This window comes from Calonectris borealis, chromosome 9, assembly GCF_964195595.1.
Source record: "Calonectris borealis chromosome 9, bCalBor7.hap1.2, whole genome shotgun sequence".
NCBI lineage: Eukaryota > Metazoa > Chordata > Aves > Procellariiformes > Procellariidae > Calonectris > Calonectris borealis.
The window spans coordinates 441,460-457,650 of record NC_134320.1 but is presented as its reverse complement, the minus strand read 5'-3'; the positions used below and the strand labels follow the sequence as shown (position 1 = coordinate 457,650).

Here is a 16,191-nt window from a genome sequence, read left to right as displayed (position 1 = left end):
CCACCGGCGGGGGCGAGCGGGCTTCGGGAAGGTGCTAATGCCGGACTCGGGGCAGGCTGTGTCCGCCCAGCCCCGCGCCTGCCTCGCTGCCGCCACCGGCAGCTTTCTGGCAGCCGCGGAGCCGAGCTCGGGGGCTGTCACCGGGCCCCCCGCCGGAGCACCTTTCCCCCGCTTGCGTGACGCGGCCGCCCCTGGCCTGCAGCCCGGAGGGCCGCGCCGGGCTGGGGCTGCTGCTGCCCCCGCCCCGCGGCGCCCGCGTGCTCCCGTTCCCGCTCGGGCGGTGCGTTGGAGCGCCCCGCCGCCGCCGCCCCCCTCCCGCTCAGCCCCGCGCGGGGGGCGCGGGTGACAGCGGGGCCCGGCCGGGCCCTTTAAGGGCCCCGCCCCGCCCCGCCGCCCCGCCCCCGGTGCCGGCAGTGCTGAGGTGGCGCTGGCGGCGCCGCCCGCCTCGGCCTGGCCTGGCCTGGCCTGGGCCGCGGCGCCCGGAGGCTCCCCTGGCGCGGCCGGGCACGGCGGAGGGGGGCGGAGGGGGGCGGAGGGGCGCCTCTCCGCCTGGCCCCGGCGGCGTGCCCGCTGCCGCGCTGCCCGCGCCGTTGTCCCGGGGAAGGCGGGCGCTGCCCGAGGGGCGCGGTGGCGGTGCAGGCCCGGGCGGGCGCCGGCGCTGCCTGCCCCACATGGGAGGCGCTCCCCGAGGCCGGCTGCCCCTCTCGGTGCGCGGTCATGGGGAGCCCTCTCCCGGACCGGCGAGAAGCACCGCCGGGGCCGGCCCCGCTGGGGCCGTCCAGGAGGACGCGGGCAGGCGCACGTTCTCGTTGGCTGGGCTCTGGTGAGCGGCTGGGCAGGCAGAGAACACCCCCTGTCCAAGGGCAGGAAGTGACGGGGGGAAGGTGGCGGGTTATGGCGTTAGTGGAAGAGTAAATACAGGGGATAGGTCAGGTGTAAGTCTGGCTGTGTCTAGGACACCAGTTGCGTTGCGCTCCCAGGTGTACCACTTCAGGAATCGGTGCGAAGGGAAAGACTGTCCTGCCACTCAGCAGCTGTCCGCCTGCATGATCCCCCCAAAATCAAGGGGCTTGGGCCTTCGATGTCTGGGAGAGCCAGTCAGTTTTCAGAAAGCAAGTATTTTCACGTATGACCACTCATCTACCAAGAGATCACCCTGCCCTGTGTGAACATCTGACAGAGGACAGTGGCCGCCACAACCAGCCCAGCCCTGTGGCTGCGCGCAATCCTAGCTGCATCTGATTTTAGTTACGCTGATTAACAAAATGCTAATATTTTTATTAAATACAGTTTTAAATAACGCATAACCGACATTTCTGTCCACAAGTACTGATTGTATTGGCAGTGTAACTCAAGACTTTGCTTTTGTTTCTCTTCATACAAATGTTTCCCGTGTGGTTAGGTCTGGCCCTTGCTGGAGGTTATTTTTAGGATCATTTAGTTCTCTTTATTTTAAGTGCGCTCTAGACTTCTGAAACTTCTTTTGGCGCACAAAGCCAGCACTGCAGACGGTGTATAAACTAGGCAGTTTAAAACCTGTTGACCCAGTCAGCCACACGCTAGCTAGCATGACGTAGCTGTAATCTTAGTTTCAAAACCTAAAGTGGGAAGTCAAGGAGGTGTAGACTCCGAATGCGGTGCCTGAGCTGCTGGTTTTGACATTACGTTTAAAATACCATTCTGATGGCTGCCTCCGATTTTGGCCGGAGATGAGTCCCTGAGGCCTACAATATACCAGATGTTTGGGGTTATTGGAGACGAAGAGCATTTGTTCTTAGCTTGCTGTATGGGTGACAAAGCAGAAATTCATACGGATACACGCTGCCCTTAGATTTCTCTTCGAAAGTCTAGCTCTTCTCTGAGGTGGAGGCTGCAAGGAAGATCTCTGCAGCTGGTGTGGGCACAGTGAAACCAGCAGCTGTGCCTTGAGGTCGTGGCTCTGAATGGGTGTCATTCACTGACTTCTCATCCTTGCCCTCCTCCTCTAAGGAGCAGAGCACGTGCAAGGTGAGCCAGGTGGTGCTTTCCTGAGAAATTAGAGTTATAAGCACATCCATGCTGTTAACAAGGCTCTAGCCAGACCTTGGCAGCTGCTTGTGATGTCTGGGGTGCTTCTCGCTCCTGCCCTCGTTCCTGTTTGCAACTTGCCATGAGGTGGTGGCACCCTTGAAAGCGACCCAACGGGCTGGAGAAGCCAACGGCTGAGTCTGCAGGCCTTGCCGAAATAGTCTGGGACAGGTGCCGTGCCGCTAACACGCTTTCCTTGGTTCTGCAGCAGCTTGAGCCGTGCAGTCATGTACCATGGACATGTAACCATGTGTTACACCATGGCATAACCATGGACAGTGAGGAGAACTGAGGTATTTCTCCGAGATCAGATTACTAGCCACCCTTTCGTGTATACCAGCAAATGCCTTGCAGAGCCTCTGCATGCTGCAACAGCTGTGCTTCAGACAGCATGGCTGGCTGGCCGGCCTGGTAGCTGCCACCAGTAGCAGGTCGTTACAGGATTAATTACAACATTAGCTCTGTTGCTTTGATGGCACAGGTGGTGTTGCCTTGTGCCTGATAAGAGGCGTGTTGAAGTAGGGAAGAATACTCTGGCCTTCACTGAGGTGCAGATCAGGCCTGTATGGCCCAGTTGCATTACTGCTGTCCTTGTTCTTCCCTCCTTTCCTTCTGCCTCCGTCGCCTTCCCTTACTGTGTCACAACATAAGCGCAATGTGAGACACCACGTCAGCCACACTGTGTTTTTGGGAGTCTTTTCTGGCACATTGGGAGGTCAGAAATGGCAACTGTCAGTTTAATGAAAAGTGTCCAAGTCTGCTGTTCAGAAGAAGGTCTGAGCAGCACTGCAGGGTTTGTGTGGGAGAGGGATGTCTCCCACCATGAGCAGTCGGAGGCACTGGATTTTAGGAGAGCGCAAGCCCTGCAAGAGCACGCATAACCACTGGGGGGACTCCAGGTAAGGGGAACTGTTGTACATCTGGCATAGTGTGTACTGTACTGGCTTTTATGTTTTTACTTATATTCTTAAACACTTTTTCACTAAATCTGCAGATCCAGATACAGGACACGTAAAACTCCCACCAACGGTGTATATTTTTTCCTGGTTCCATCTTGTGTACGCGTTTAAAATAGTCCACGTAAACCAGCGTGGGTTTTGTTCTTCCGACTACAGACTTAGGCCTGGAGACAGAGTTCAGTGCCTGGTGCATGATCTTATTACAATAAAAAATGAAGAGGTGGACTGGCCAGCAGCTGTGTGTGGATAGCCCCGAGTGTTTGCCTTAGTTTGTGAGGACATCTGTGTTGATTCACCCAAGCTCCACTAAACTACATTCCTAACTTCTGACTGATGGCAGTGTTGTTGGCAGGTTTTCAGGTTGTTAGTCTCCTCTGACTAGATGTTGATGCTCTTGCTTGCAACCCTGAAATTTCATGTCTATCTTGCACATCTGTTACTAATTGACTGTATTTTTGCCTGGTACTGGATGACTGTTCTTGTAGCCAGTGTGATGAAAGAGTAGCTACCCCAGGCTTCCTGCTGTGAGGTTTAAGTAGATAGTGGTGTTGCCTGTAGCTCTAGTAAAACATGATGGGTAAAGTATGGTGAGATGTGACTCTGTATGAGAACATTTTGGATAGGGTGCAAGTTTGAAACACAGTACAGACGGTGCTCTTTTGAAAGTTACAGTAACGGGGGTGTCCTGTTTTCCTGTTGTCTTGGAGCAGTCACATAAATATTTTTTTTTTTTTTTTCTCCTTCTATAAAGCAAAAGCTGGCAGGCTGACAAACGGGCAGCTTACAGGACGGACTCTCTGGCTACTGACCATTTAGCTGGTAAGTTCTTATTTTGGGAGAGCCAAAGATCTTGCTGTTGCTGAGCTTGCTTATCAGAGTGGCTTTCTGAGTGAACCCTTAAGTCAGCGGGAGTTCAGGCACCTAAATAAGTCTTTTTCAGGGAGAGGCAGCATCCTGGGCCCTTTTTGTTTTCTCTCCAGGGTTACACAATGGTCTTGGACTGACTCTCCAGACCTTCAGATACTCATTTAAAAATTGCACACCATTAATAAATGATAGATTAATTAGAGTATGCTTTAACAACTTCTGGTGTCTCCCTTTCCAGTGACCTTCTTAGGTTGCACATCCTCTGCCGCCTTAATGAGGAGCTCTGGTTTTGGTGACCACTGTGCTGTGAGGAAATATCCCCCTCAGTTCCCGTCTGGTTCAGCAAGAGAACTGGGCAGCTGACTGGCGCTTGTAGGTGCTTTTCCAGAGGCTGACTGGAAAAGTGCTCAGTAACACATAGTTTGTCTTCCTGGAGTGACTTTTGTGCATCTTGAATGGTGTTGGTAATGGTGCTGCCACCTCTGTCTCTTCCAGTGGCATACCCGGATTGTGTGTGGGTGGGAAGTCGACAATGAGCTCCGTGGCAGTTTTGACCCAGGAGAGCTTCGCTGAACACCGCAGCGGCCTGGCTCAGCAGCAGGTGAAAGGTGAGAAAACACAGTTGAGTTCCTGTGATGTGCCTCTAAATACAGACTGCACAGGCAAGGTTCCTTGCTGTTACCCAAGCTCGCTCCACGCATCTGGTTCCCCACAAGTGTGCAGACATTGCATTCTCCATTCCCAGATTGGTGGCCCGCCAAACTCTGGCTTTCCACCAACAGCAGCACAGTGATGATGGTGCACAGCGCAGAGTCAGGAGGAAGCAACCCTCAGATCTCCACAGAGCTCTGGCTAGCAATGCTGTCAGCTGTGGGACGGGGCAAATGCAAGAGTGGAGCATTGGGCTGCAAGAGAGCCTCATGGAATCAATGTGCTGGGCTGTCATTTCCTTCCTTTGCTCAGCCAGGTGCTGGGGAAAGTCAGTATGACTGTATGAACTGACTCACTGATGGGTTTTGGCACCCATCCTCCAGCTGTGAGCTGGCCTGCTTGGCACAGCCCAATGCACAACTGAGTTGAACATAAGGTTCAACTTTCCCTGGACTCTGCCCTAACTATAGCACTTCTCTCTGCCTTCCTTCTGGGCGTATGTTTGTCTTATCCCCTTCTGACCTGCAGCCTTGCTCTGTTCCTTTCACTTCGTTCTGCTCAGCCTGGTCTCCCCTAATTAAGCCCCCCTTGACAAAGTTGGCAGTAATGTGCTGTTTGCTGCCACCGTTCACTTGCACGTTCACTTCCTGCATCCATGCTGCCTGCTCAGACAAGGCGGGTTGTTCGTGGCATTTACTGCAGTCTGTGCTGTGCTGAGGTCAGTTGTGCTCCAGACTCGGCTGCTCCACAAGCATAACTGTAATAGGATTAATAGTAGTGCACAAGTCATTTGCTCTCCCTTGTTAGTGGTGCCTAAATACAATGGCACTGCCTATGAATAGGGGCATTTCTGCGGGGAGAGCATCTCATTTACCCTGTTTGCTTCACCCCAGTTACAGCTTTAAACTCTGAAGAAGAGAATGATCCTCCAACCTACAAGGAAGCCTTCCCTCCGCTCCCTGAGAAAGCACCATGTTTGGAAGCTGCCCAGGAACCTGCTGGGCCCTGGAGCAAAATCCGACCAATAAAGGCTTCTGTCATCACTCAGGTTGGTGGGAGTGGGTGTCTTGTCTCCCTCCTTTTCCTCCCTCCAAAAAGTAGGTGAAGTGAAGCTTTCCCTGGAGTATGAAATCCTTTAGGGTGTCAGATTGACAGCCTCTTTGCTGTACTTTCCCCTTGGGCATGAGGAGGACTGCAGCTGAGAGCTAGGACTGCTCTGGAGGGGAAGGATGTGTTGGAAAACTGTCCAGAAAAACCTCTGCATCCCTGTTCCAAAAATAGCTGGAGCAGGCCTGAAGGGAGGATTGCAGAATTCAAGTAGTGAGCGCTAATCCGTTAAAGTATTCCCCCCATAGTTTAGCACTTTTGCCTGCCTGACGTACTTTAGGAAGACACCCAGTGTGGGACAGGCTGCCTGCAGCAGTGTTCTCGCACTTTCCCTGGTCGCAGCCACCAGAAAGGCTGATGGGTTGCACAAACCTGGGAACTTAGTATGCCAGTGAAGTCCTGTGTGACAATAAGAGAGGGAGGCACTGGCAATCAAGAGCATACTGACTGCTTTCTTTTTTATCTGCCCTTTTTTTATCTGTCCTGTGGCTGAGCAGGTGTTTCATGTGCCACTGGAGGAGAGGAAATACAAGGACATGAATCAGTTCGGAGAAGGCGAGCAGGCCAAGATCTGCCTCGACATCATGCAGAAGACAGGAGCTCACCTGGAGCTGTCTCTCGCAAAGGACCAGGGCCTTTCGATCATGGTCTCTGGCAAGCTGGAAGCAGTCATGAAGGCTCGGAAGGAGATTGTCGCTCGGCTGCAGACTCAGGTGAGGGCATCTAACTGTTTCACACTTCATCTTTGCTCTTCCCCAAGACTCGCAAATGCTTTGAGACCCTTGGGCGTGTGTGCTTATAAGCTGAAGAGGTATTATTAGATGACTAATTCAGCTTTGCCATATATTTTCAAAGCACACAATTGGCAATTTGGAATGCAAATGAGGTTTAAAATAGGGTTCAAAGCTAATTACAGGCCATGGTGTTGCACGAAGGGTGGAGTCTGCAACCTCTGAACACTTGAATGGCAAACAGTGACTTTGTGCTGAGGTGCTGGTGCCGGAGGGGGTGCAGGCCCCTCACACAAAGCTACTAGTGTGTGAGAACGAGACTGTGCTTTCTCTGAAGTCCTTCAGAGGAGAACATGGAGGGATGGGAGAAAGAAAAGTAGAAAAGAAGTCGTCCTGCCAAAAGCTGAAAGCTTCAGGTCAGGGTTCTGGGTTGTGTAACTCAAGCCACACTGTAAGGAGCCACAGCCCCGTTGTTTCAGTTGCTTCCCCTTTCAGCCCTCTAGGTTTTGATTTCTTACTTTCAGATTCTTGAGTTCATAATCAAGATGGTGGTTCTTGTTAGGACGTATCACAGCCAGGTCTCATAGTATGTCTTAAAGTGTAATGTCAAAGGTAGTTAATACGACATCTGCTTAGTGCTGTTCAGCCCATGTGTCATACCCTGCCTGAGGTAAGAGAATGGGACAAACCCTACATAATGTGCATCTGAAAAAATAGTTCAGGTCATACTGCCCATGACCCACTGTCCTCAAATATACCTCCTACTGCCCTGGCCCCAGGTCTGAAAGGTGTGTCTGTGTTCCAGCTTCTCCTAGGCTTGGCTGTCTTCAGTACAGGGACACAGAGTTGAAGAGTCACACCAAGTGATCTTTTTTTGATTTCCCCCCCGCCCCTTGCAGCTTGAATTTTAAGTGTCTAATTACTGTTAGTAGTTACATATTCACAGGCATTGAGAGCATGGTACCAATCATAAGCTACCAGGTCAGTAAAAACTCAGTGAGAAGGGAAGAAGTCAGGAGTCCCTGTTACAAACGGTTAATAGTAGATTGAGAGAAGCTCTTGGGACCCCTTTTCCAAGAGGGGCCTTCTGGAAGCAGTCCCAGGAGCAGCATGTGCTACATTGAAGACACCTTAGTACGTAGTAGCAGTAAGCATCTCCTAGCCGTCTGCCTGCTGGAATAGGTTTCTGGTGTTGGATTTCTGTTTCCTAGGAGTCAGACTGTGTGTCTTGTTCTCTGTAGCCTTGGCAGCAGATTTCAGAGTTCAGATAAACTCCACCTGTAAGCCATCATCTCAGTTGCTGTCTGGTACTGCTCCAGTGTCTTACACTGGAGAATAGGCGCCTCCTCGTCTGTGCCTAAAGGCCTTTGCTAATTCAGAGTACTACGCCTGTGCAAACAGAAGGGTTTTGAGGAAAAGGTGGCTTTTAGGCTCCTGATATAAAGACATTGTAGATCAACTTGTTCTGGTACAGTATCAGTCCTCGGACAGAATGTGCTGGGAAGGCATTGTGTTTGCTCCTCAGTGGTACTGCTAAGCAGCGTCTAACTTACTTTCCCTAGCTCTGTTCCCGTGGATCTACCAGTGCAGGCAAGGGTTCTCACAGATGTTTGATTCTTGTGTGTCAGGCTTCAGCGACAGTTGCCATCCCCAAGGAGCACCACCGTTTTGTCATTGGAAAGAATGGTGAGAAGCTGCAGGACCTGGAGCTCAAAACTGCAACCAAAATCCAGATCCCCCGCCCAGATGACCCCAGCAACCAGATCAAGATCACCGGCACTAAAGAAGGGATTGAGAAGGCCCGACACGAGATCCTGCTTATCTCTGCTGAGCAGGTACTGCAGTACTGTGATCTCTCTCATGGCATTAGCTGGACAGCTATTTTGATTTGCTGTGTTATATTAGATGTTTGTAGCCACCATGGCTACAGTGAGTGGCCAATATGTTAGTCTGAACAGAGACGTATACTGTGCCACTGGCTGTATGAGCACCACTGCCAGGTTCTGCAACTTCTGGTTCTCCCTTTCATCTATCTCTGAAGTCAGATAAGCGTATTTCATATTTGAAGTGAACCATATTAGGTGCCAGCTGAGATGAGGCAGGAGATTACAGAGGTGAATATTGTAAATCAGCAGCAACAGCAGTATTTGTAGATTGAAAGTAATGGAGATCTACAAGCGTACAAACTGAAAAGGTTGCTTGGGCCAGAGTGTCAAGCAAGACAGCACTGGGAACTTAGCTGTGTCTGGCAGAGACTAATACGGAGGGCAGTTCCCACCGAGGTCTGTTCTGGGCTCTTCCAGGATAAGCGTGCTGTGGAGCGGCTGGACGTGGAGAAAGTGTACCATCCCTTCATTGCTGGCCCTTACAACAAGCTGGTGGGCGAGCTCATGCAGGACACAGGGACGCGCATCAACATTCCTCCACCCAGCGTCAACAAGACAGAGATAGTCTTCACAGGAGAAAAGGAGCAGCTAGCCCAGGCCGTGGCTCGTGTTAAGAAGATCTATGAGGAGAAGGTATGGGATGGTCCGTAAAGCTTCCCAACATCCCCCCACCTGCTCATAGTCCCTTTTCCCTTCTTGTTCTACTTTTGTGCATCCCTCTGTTGCATCCTCCTCCTGTCAGTTCTGGCTCAGCAGCCCTTGCAGTACACGGCCCTGGATCTTACCATTTCCTTACTCAGCAGAGTGGGACTTGGGGTGATACTAACAGGGAGGTGACAGATTTCTCGCTTTTCTGTGTCATGGGAATTAGCAGACCACAAAGAGCTCCCCTGGCTCTTGTTCACACAGGTGCTACGAAGGAAGGAAGGAAGTATGAAGTCTACAGTCGTGGCCAGCTGACAGTATCAAAGTTGCTACATAAGTAGAAGTTGCTGAAGAGTGAATTTCACTCCAGTTTATTTTCCACAGCCAACATTGCTGTGAATATCCTTGTTGTGGGTTGTTGGGCTGTTTTTCTTCACGGTTAGGTCTGTATTTGTACCAGTCTGGATTTCAACAGAGATAATCAGCTTGTAGCCTCCGTGGTGTTGCATTACACAGTATCGCCTGGGGGACAGCTGGGTGTTGAGCCCTGTTGTGCAAGACTGTGTGTATGTGGTCTCTTCCATGTAGTGTCCCAGGGAGCTTGACACACAATACTAGTTTTGTACTTCACCTGTGAATTTTTGAGCGCAAGGCTTTCTGTCGGCAGGGGCCCAAAGGGTGCTAGGGTACTGCAGAACCGCTGTGCTCACCTTTGCTTTGCTCTTTCCTGGGCAGAGTTTCACTGCATCTTGTGCCTCTTCCTTTTGCTCTTGTCCTTCCCTGCCCCCTTGTGATTGATGCCCCAGTGCCTCTGCCCCTACAGAAAAAAAAGACTACTACCATTGCAGTGGAGGTGAAGAAGTCCCAGCACAAGTATGTCATCGGCCCCAAGGGGAATTCCCTGCAGGAGATCTTGGAGAAAACTGGAGTCTCTGTCGAGATCCCACCCACTGACAGTAGCTCGGAGACGGTGATACTGCGAGGCGAGCCTGAAAAGCTTGGGCAAGCATTGACTGAAGTCTATGCAAAGGTACTGACAAGATGGGCTAGGCCTTCTTTGAAAGTCCCGTAAAGATACATCCGTGAGCACTGACAGGTGTAGGGCGCGTGGTCTCTGTTGGGCTGTTAGAGATGCAGCTTAGAAGTCGATACTGAGGGTGCAGCATGGGAATTGGAAGTGAATTTTTGTGAAGACCTCTTCCAGTCTGTCCATCAAACAGCTTCTCTCTTTTTCTGTCTCTCAGGCCAACAGTTTTACCGTCTCCTCGGTCTCTGCCCCCTCTTGGCTTCATCGTTTCATTATTGGAAAGAAAGGACAAAATCTGGCCAAGATAACTCAGCAGATGCCAAAGGTATGGATGAGCTGGTTAGCTTAGCACCCTCTGATGTAGAATGGTTTAGTCCAGACCACTCTTTGTAGAAGAGAGAAATGTATTCTAGCGTGGGTAAAACCAGGGAGGAAATGACACAGATCTTAATGTTAAGAGGAGCCTCTCTTTTACTGCTGCAAACACTACTCATCCTATGTTATTCCCATGGGTTGAGCCCTTCAAAGGAAACTTTATGTGGTACTATTTTGAGAATTGATGTAGTAGGATACCTGCAAATGCTGACTTCAGTGAGGCTTCTCCCTGGTGAGTTAGATGATATCTAGAGAAAGGCCAGGTGAGTAACCTCTCCAAAGTCCTTGCAGACTCCAGGACAGCACCAAAGCCTTGGGCTCTAGACACTATGATATGGCCAGAATTGTAAGTTACCAACTTCTGAAACCATGGGAATGATATGTGTACTTTGTGGGAAGGAAACCATCTTTTAGTGGCAGGGATTTATGGTGTAGGCCTGACTAACCTGAGCATTGACTCAGCTTGTTTCTTGGAAAATTCTTACTGGATTCATTGCCTTGTGTCTCAAGGTTCACATCGAATTCACTGAAGGAGAGGATAAAATCACTTTGGAAGGACCTACAGAAGATGTGAATGTGGCTCAGGAACAGATTGAAGTCATGGTCAAGGATCTGGTAAGTTGGTGTTACTAGTTCCAGTACATAAGAAGAAAGGGAGGGAAGAAGGGGCAACAGAGCAAAGGTGATGTGTGTATCACATCCATGATGTCTTGACATGCTTAACAGAACTTGCAGAAGACAAATTGTGTGGCAGATGGAAGAAACCCTTAGTTATGAAGCTTGTCCATAGCATTCGTAAAAAATCAGCAGCAGGTCTTAAATCTTTTGATGCAGAGAAGGAAGGATTCTCTTTCAGTCGTAGCTGGAGAGGCGTATAAGTCCCTTTAAATGTTTCGCAAGCACGGTGCTCTTAGCTCAAACCAGAGGAGTGCTTCTGCTCTGCTTAATAGCACAAGGAGTGCTTGTAATTGACTACTGGAAAGTCAGTGCCAATACCGGCAGCAGGCAGTTACTTAGGGCACAAGACAGGAGTAGTGGAGGCCTACCCTACCTAGCCCTATACAATTCTTTATAGATCAACCGGATGGATTATGCGGAAATCAACGTTGACCACAAATTCCACCGACACCTCATTGGCAAGAATGGAGCTAACAGTAAGTGGGGTGCCTTTCTAATCCTTCCTATGCTTGGACTCTCCGTGTTTAGTAGATCATATCAGGGGCTCTGTAGCTCATTCAGTGTGCTGTCTCCATCACGTTTCCTCTGCTCTTCTGGAGTGGTGTTGGCACAAGGAGATAAATGGGCAGTGAGGCCTTGGGGTGGCTTTAATGTATGAAAATGTCTTGGGAGGTTGAACAGTGGTGGGATTACTTTGCCATGTCCTGGAGGAATTTTTTTATGGTTGGAGAATTGTCTTTTTTTTTTTTTTTTTTGAAGTTGCTCTATGTGAATTACATTTTAGCAGGCGACTGGGGGTGGTGGAAATCTGCTTCGTGAGTTTCTCCCCAAAAAAGAATTTGGGATTAGAAATGAATGATCATCTTCTGATCTAAATGTGGTGCTGTTTGGGGAAGAAACAGATGCCTCACTCTGGCAAGAAAACAATTGGCTCTGTAGATGCCCCAGTATTTACTTGCACAGCTTCTTGTGTGGCACAGATCCGCTCTCGCTGGACTCCAGGGTGAAGAGGCACTTTCCCCTGTTTCAACCCCACCCCACTGGCCCCTTCTCAGAGGCTGGTTTACTTCTTAAACAGCCTCTAAGCAGTGATCTTCAAGGTGCCTTGCTTCCAAGTCTTGGCCTAGCAGACTGCGTCACCACAGTCCTTGCCTTGAAGTTAACAGGATTAAGGACCTCTACAAGGTGTCTGTGCGCATTCCCCCGGACAATGAGAAGAGCAACCTGATCAGAATTGAAGGAGACCCACAGGGGGTCCAACAGGCCAAGAAAGAGCTGCTGGAACTCGCTTCCCGTATGGTGAGCAGGATGTGATGCTTGGGAGGTCGCAGGGTTTGGGTTCTTATGTTCCCTCGTAACCTGGTGCAAGTGTGTGCCCCTTGCCCTCCGACCACTTGGATCTCATGACAAGTGCGAGTTCCTCTTCACAGATGTGTTCCTCCATTCCCTTGGATACCCCTTCTCTGTTAACCTAGAGTGAATTTTGTCTAGAGGAGAAAAGAGGGACGATGCTGGCAAGTAAACTGTCAGGCAGCAAACTGGTAAATAAAAGTATGTGGCTCTCCTGCTGCACACTCAGTGTAAACTCTATCCTCATCAGGAAAATGAACGCACCAAGGACCTAATCATTGAGCAGAAATTCCACCGGACCATCATTGGGCAGAAGGGCGAGCGGATTCGGGAAATCCGGGAGAAATTCCCAGAGGTAAGGCTTTCTAGGAGATGAGGAATACAGAGGGGATATTTCCTACTTGGGTAGTAGACACATCATCGCTGAAGTCATAAATTCAGTGTCTCTGTATCTATTATGTATGAGAAGGTAGTTCTTCTGGCCAGAGGCTGCTAACATGATTACCCTTGTCCGAATGGGACAGGGGATGTATAGGATCCGCCAACCTTTGCATGTGTCTGACACAGCAATTCTTGCATTTGCCTGAGTTGACTATAAATGACCACCTCTTGCAGGTTATCATCAACTTCCCAGACCCTGCGCACAAGAGTGACATCGTCCAACTTAGAGGTCCCAAAAACGAGGTGGAGAAGTGCACCAAGTACATGCAAAAGATGGTGGCAGACCTGGTAAGGGGGACTGTTCTCTCCTACATGCCTGGATAACCCTGGAATAAAGCAGAGCTGTACTGGCTTGGCTAGGGCTGAAACGCCTCAAGATGAGGGAGCTGTGGACACTGTTCTGGATGGTTGGGGGCAGGAGGGTAATACCTGTTATTGGCTGTAGGGAAAGGTTCTTGCCTTTGCTTATTTTTGCAGGTGTGTCGTATAGAGAACTTCCTTGGGACTAAGCCTGTTGTCAGAAGCTTATTTATCAAGTTCCTGTGATGGGGCCTTGCTTGCCATGACAGTGTAATCTTCAGTTCTCCCTTCCTTTCTCCTTTAGGTTGAAAACAGCTTTTCCATTTCTGTCCCCATCTTCAAACAGTTCCACAAGAACATCATAGGGAAAGGAGGTGCCAACATCAAGAAGGTGAGATATCTTTCTTACCTCCGGTGCTCAGTATGGTCACTGCCTGCAGCTAAATCCCACCTGCTGCTCTCTTCTGCTCATTGGTGATGTGAAATATAACCTCCAAGGGCTTTTTTGTGACATGGGACACCTCTGAGATGAATATTTTTTTTTTTCTTTGTGGCAGATCCGTGAAGAAAGCAACACCAAAATTGATCTCCCAGCAGAGAACAGCAACTCGGAGACAATTGTTATCACAGGCAAGAGAGCAAACTGTGAGGCTGCTCGCCACAGAATTCTTGCCATCCAGAAGGAGCTGGTAAGTGAAACGACTGGCCTGTTGCAGATGAGGGACTTGAAAATGTTGCTAGAAGATATAAATATAGAAGTGCTTGTAGTGGGGAAGGGCAGGGAGGGGACAAATGTGAGTGTCAGTCTGTTCTGGCTGCTCAGTTTGTGGCTGCTCATGTGTCAGGAGTAGCCAGTCTCAAACCCCTCTGGTCAGGCATTTCTTACACACAGCTCTATAAAGCTCCTAGCTCCCTAGTGTGGGAGTTGGAGGGTAAGCAGAGTGAGCGCAAACACATTTCTGCAGCTTGAGTAACAGCCTGGTACTGCCCTCTCTTAGGCCAACATCACAGAGGTGGAGGTCTCTATTCCTTCCAAACTGCACAATTCCCTCATTGGCGCCAAAGGCCGCTTCATCCGCTCCATCATGGAGGAGTGTGGTGGAGTCCACATCCACTTCCCCACCGAGGGCTCTGGCAGTGACACCGTGACCATCAGGGGCCCAGCCCAGGATGTGGAGAAAGCCAAGAAACAGCTGCTGCACCTGGCAGAGGAGAAGGTGAGCCTTGTCTCACAGGGGAAGGAGCAGATTGTTTTGGCCAGCTGTTTCTTTTCTGGGGTTGAAGCGATCCCCTCTGCCTGCTGGGAAGCCTCTGGCATCAGACAGCCTAATCCTCTTTTGAGGGATTTGAGTACGGTTTGGACGATTAAAAGAAAACTATGCTTCCATCCTTGTGACAATGAGTTCTTCCCCCATGGGTAGAAGAACTGGCTGTAATGCTTCTCTCCCCAGGCTGGGGACGTACTCAAAGGGTTAAGGCTCCCTACTCCTGTGGTTTGAATGCTGTTGGGTATCCACATTTCTCTGAAACAGCTTACTCTGCGTATTTCCTTTCCTTTTTTCTTGATCTCTGAATTCCAGCTCTAGTTCTTCCATTTCACTGCATATATCCAGGTTTGAGAACCTCGGGTTACAAGACCTTGCTCTGAGTTGTGACTGACTGACTGGTCATTTTAATAGCAAGAAAGAACCCTTTCTCGTATCAGCATGTTCTCTGATCGGTTGGTTGCCTCTGCTGCCGGGCTTGCAGCAGTCAGTTAGCAAATGGTTATGCTGCCTTGTGTGAGTGTCAGACCCTTCTCCCAAGGAAGTCTTTTCTGCTCATATTCTCAACAGTTGTGCTGAGTGTAGAGTTAGCTTTTCAGCCCTGAGAACATCTTTCAGCTAGTGTTTTTAATTTAAGACATCGTATACCTTTTTGACTTTGACAGCACGCTGCATCTACCTTGCTCTTGCAACACTGTGTATGTGGGTGCAGGTAACATACCTACATGCTTACTGTTGATGCTGATGTGTATTTTCCATATATTGACATGTTCCATGGGTATCTGACTCCTTTCAGCAAACAAAGAGTTACACCGTGGACCTCCGTGCAAAGCCAGAGTACCACAAATTCCTTATCGGTAAGGGTGGTGGCAACATCCGTAAGGTGCGTGACAACACTGGGGCCCGTATCATCTTCCCAACCCCTGAGGACAAGGATCAGGAGCTGATCACCATCATGGGGACTGAAGAGGCTGTCAAAGAGGCGCAGAAGGAGTTGGAGGCCCTCATCAAGAACCTGGTATGAACTACTTTTTCTCCTTTCTTGCCTATCGCTGTAGCAAGATGTAACGAGTCAGCGTGGAGAACCTGCTTGTCCTAAAACCATCTGCTGCCCTTCATGGGAGCTCAGGAAGATCCTCCTCGCTGTCACTTGTCAGGATGACGTTGTAAACTGATTGCTGTTGAGTGCAGCAAACTCTTGCTTATCACCAGGACAGGCAGGGTTGACTGGCTGTCATCTGTTGGCAGGATAACGTGGTTGAAGACTCCATGGTGGTTGACCCCAAGCACCACCGCCATTTTGTTATCCGGAGAGGGCAAGTTCTGCGTGAGATCGCAGATGAGTATGGTGGTGTGATGGTCAGCTTCCCGCGCTCTGGCACCCAGAGCGACAAAGTCACCCTCAAGGGAGCCAAGGACTGTGTGGAGGCAGCCAAGAAACGCATCCAGGAGATCATCGAGGACCTGGTATGTTGCAGGAAAGCTGTTTCTTCTATACGTTGTTGCTTCAGCAGTGCCCTCCTTGAACCTGCTGAACAGCCAAGCTTTATGTGAACAAGTCCCATGGTAGTTCTCGGGTTTGAAGCTTTGCTGTCAACATAGAAGGTCTGCAGACTTTAGATCCCAGCCTGGGGAATGGCAGCTGGCTCCAAAATGGCAGTGCTATATGAAGGAATTGCCTTCTCTGACCATCTTCTTGGTTTTTAGGAGTGGAAATAGGAGACCCTTCCTTGGTGTACTTCCAGACATTAAAAGATTGGAGCCTTCTTGTGCCTCTCCATGCCTGGCCTTGGGCAGTGGTTGGTCTCTAGGGTTTCCTGTGCTGTTAGTATTGTCTTTTTG

General features: G+C 50.1%; 1 protein-coding gene across 4 annotated transcripts in view; it reads left to right on the top strand.

Moving 5' to 3' along the window:
* HDLBP (high density lipoprotein binding protein) overlaps nucleotides 1–16,191 on the top strand; it is a 39,618-nt gene that overhangs the window by 15,662 nt on the left and 7,765 nt on the right. For 3 of the 4 annotated variants that reach the window (XM_075157731.1, XM_075157733.1, XM_075157732.1), the window contains exons 2-19: nucleotides 3,778–3,845; nucleotides 4,389–4,501; nucleotides 5,438–5,592; nucleotides 6,149–6,364; nucleotides 8,011–8,217; nucleotides 8,686–8,901; nucleotides 9,737–9,943; nucleotides 10,158–10,265; nucleotides 10,826–10,930; nucleotides 11,391–11,469; nucleotides 12,153–12,292; nucleotides 12,594–12,698; nucleotides 12,959–13,072; nucleotides 13,389–13,475; nucleotides 13,642–13,773; nucleotides 14,083–14,301; nucleotides 15,146–15,367; nucleotides 15,598–15,816. In XM_075157731.1, the coding sequence (XP_075013832.1) occupies nucleotides 4,426–4,501; nucleotides 5,438–5,592; nucleotides 6,149–6,364; nucleotides 8,011–8,217; nucleotides 8,686–8,901; nucleotides 9,737–9,943; nucleotides 10,158–10,265; nucleotides 10,826–10,930; nucleotides 11,391–11,469; nucleotides 12,153–12,292; nucleotides 12,594–12,698; nucleotides 12,959–13,072; nucleotides 13,389–13,475; nucleotides 13,642–13,773; nucleotides 14,083–14,301; nucleotides 15,146–15,367; nucleotides 15,598–15,816 (2,607 nt within the window). In that variant the 5' untranslated portion in view covers nucleotides 3,778–3,845; nucleotides 4,389–4,425. Of the gene's footprint in view, nucleotides 1–2,723; nucleotides 2,967–3,777; nucleotides 3,846–4,388; nucleotides 4,502–5,437; nucleotides 5,593–6,148; nucleotides 6,365–8,010; nucleotides 8,218–8,685; nucleotides 8,902–9,736; nucleotides 9,944–10,157; nucleotides 10,266–10,825; nucleotides 10,931–11,390; nucleotides 11,470–12,152; nucleotides 12,293–12,593; nucleotides 12,699–12,958; nucleotides 13,073–13,388; nucleotides 13,476–13,641; nucleotides 13,774–14,082; nucleotides 14,302–15,145; nucleotides 15,368–15,597; nucleotides 15,817–16,191 lie in introns of those variants that run through there. The other variant, XM_075157734.1, reaches the window with a different exon arrangement.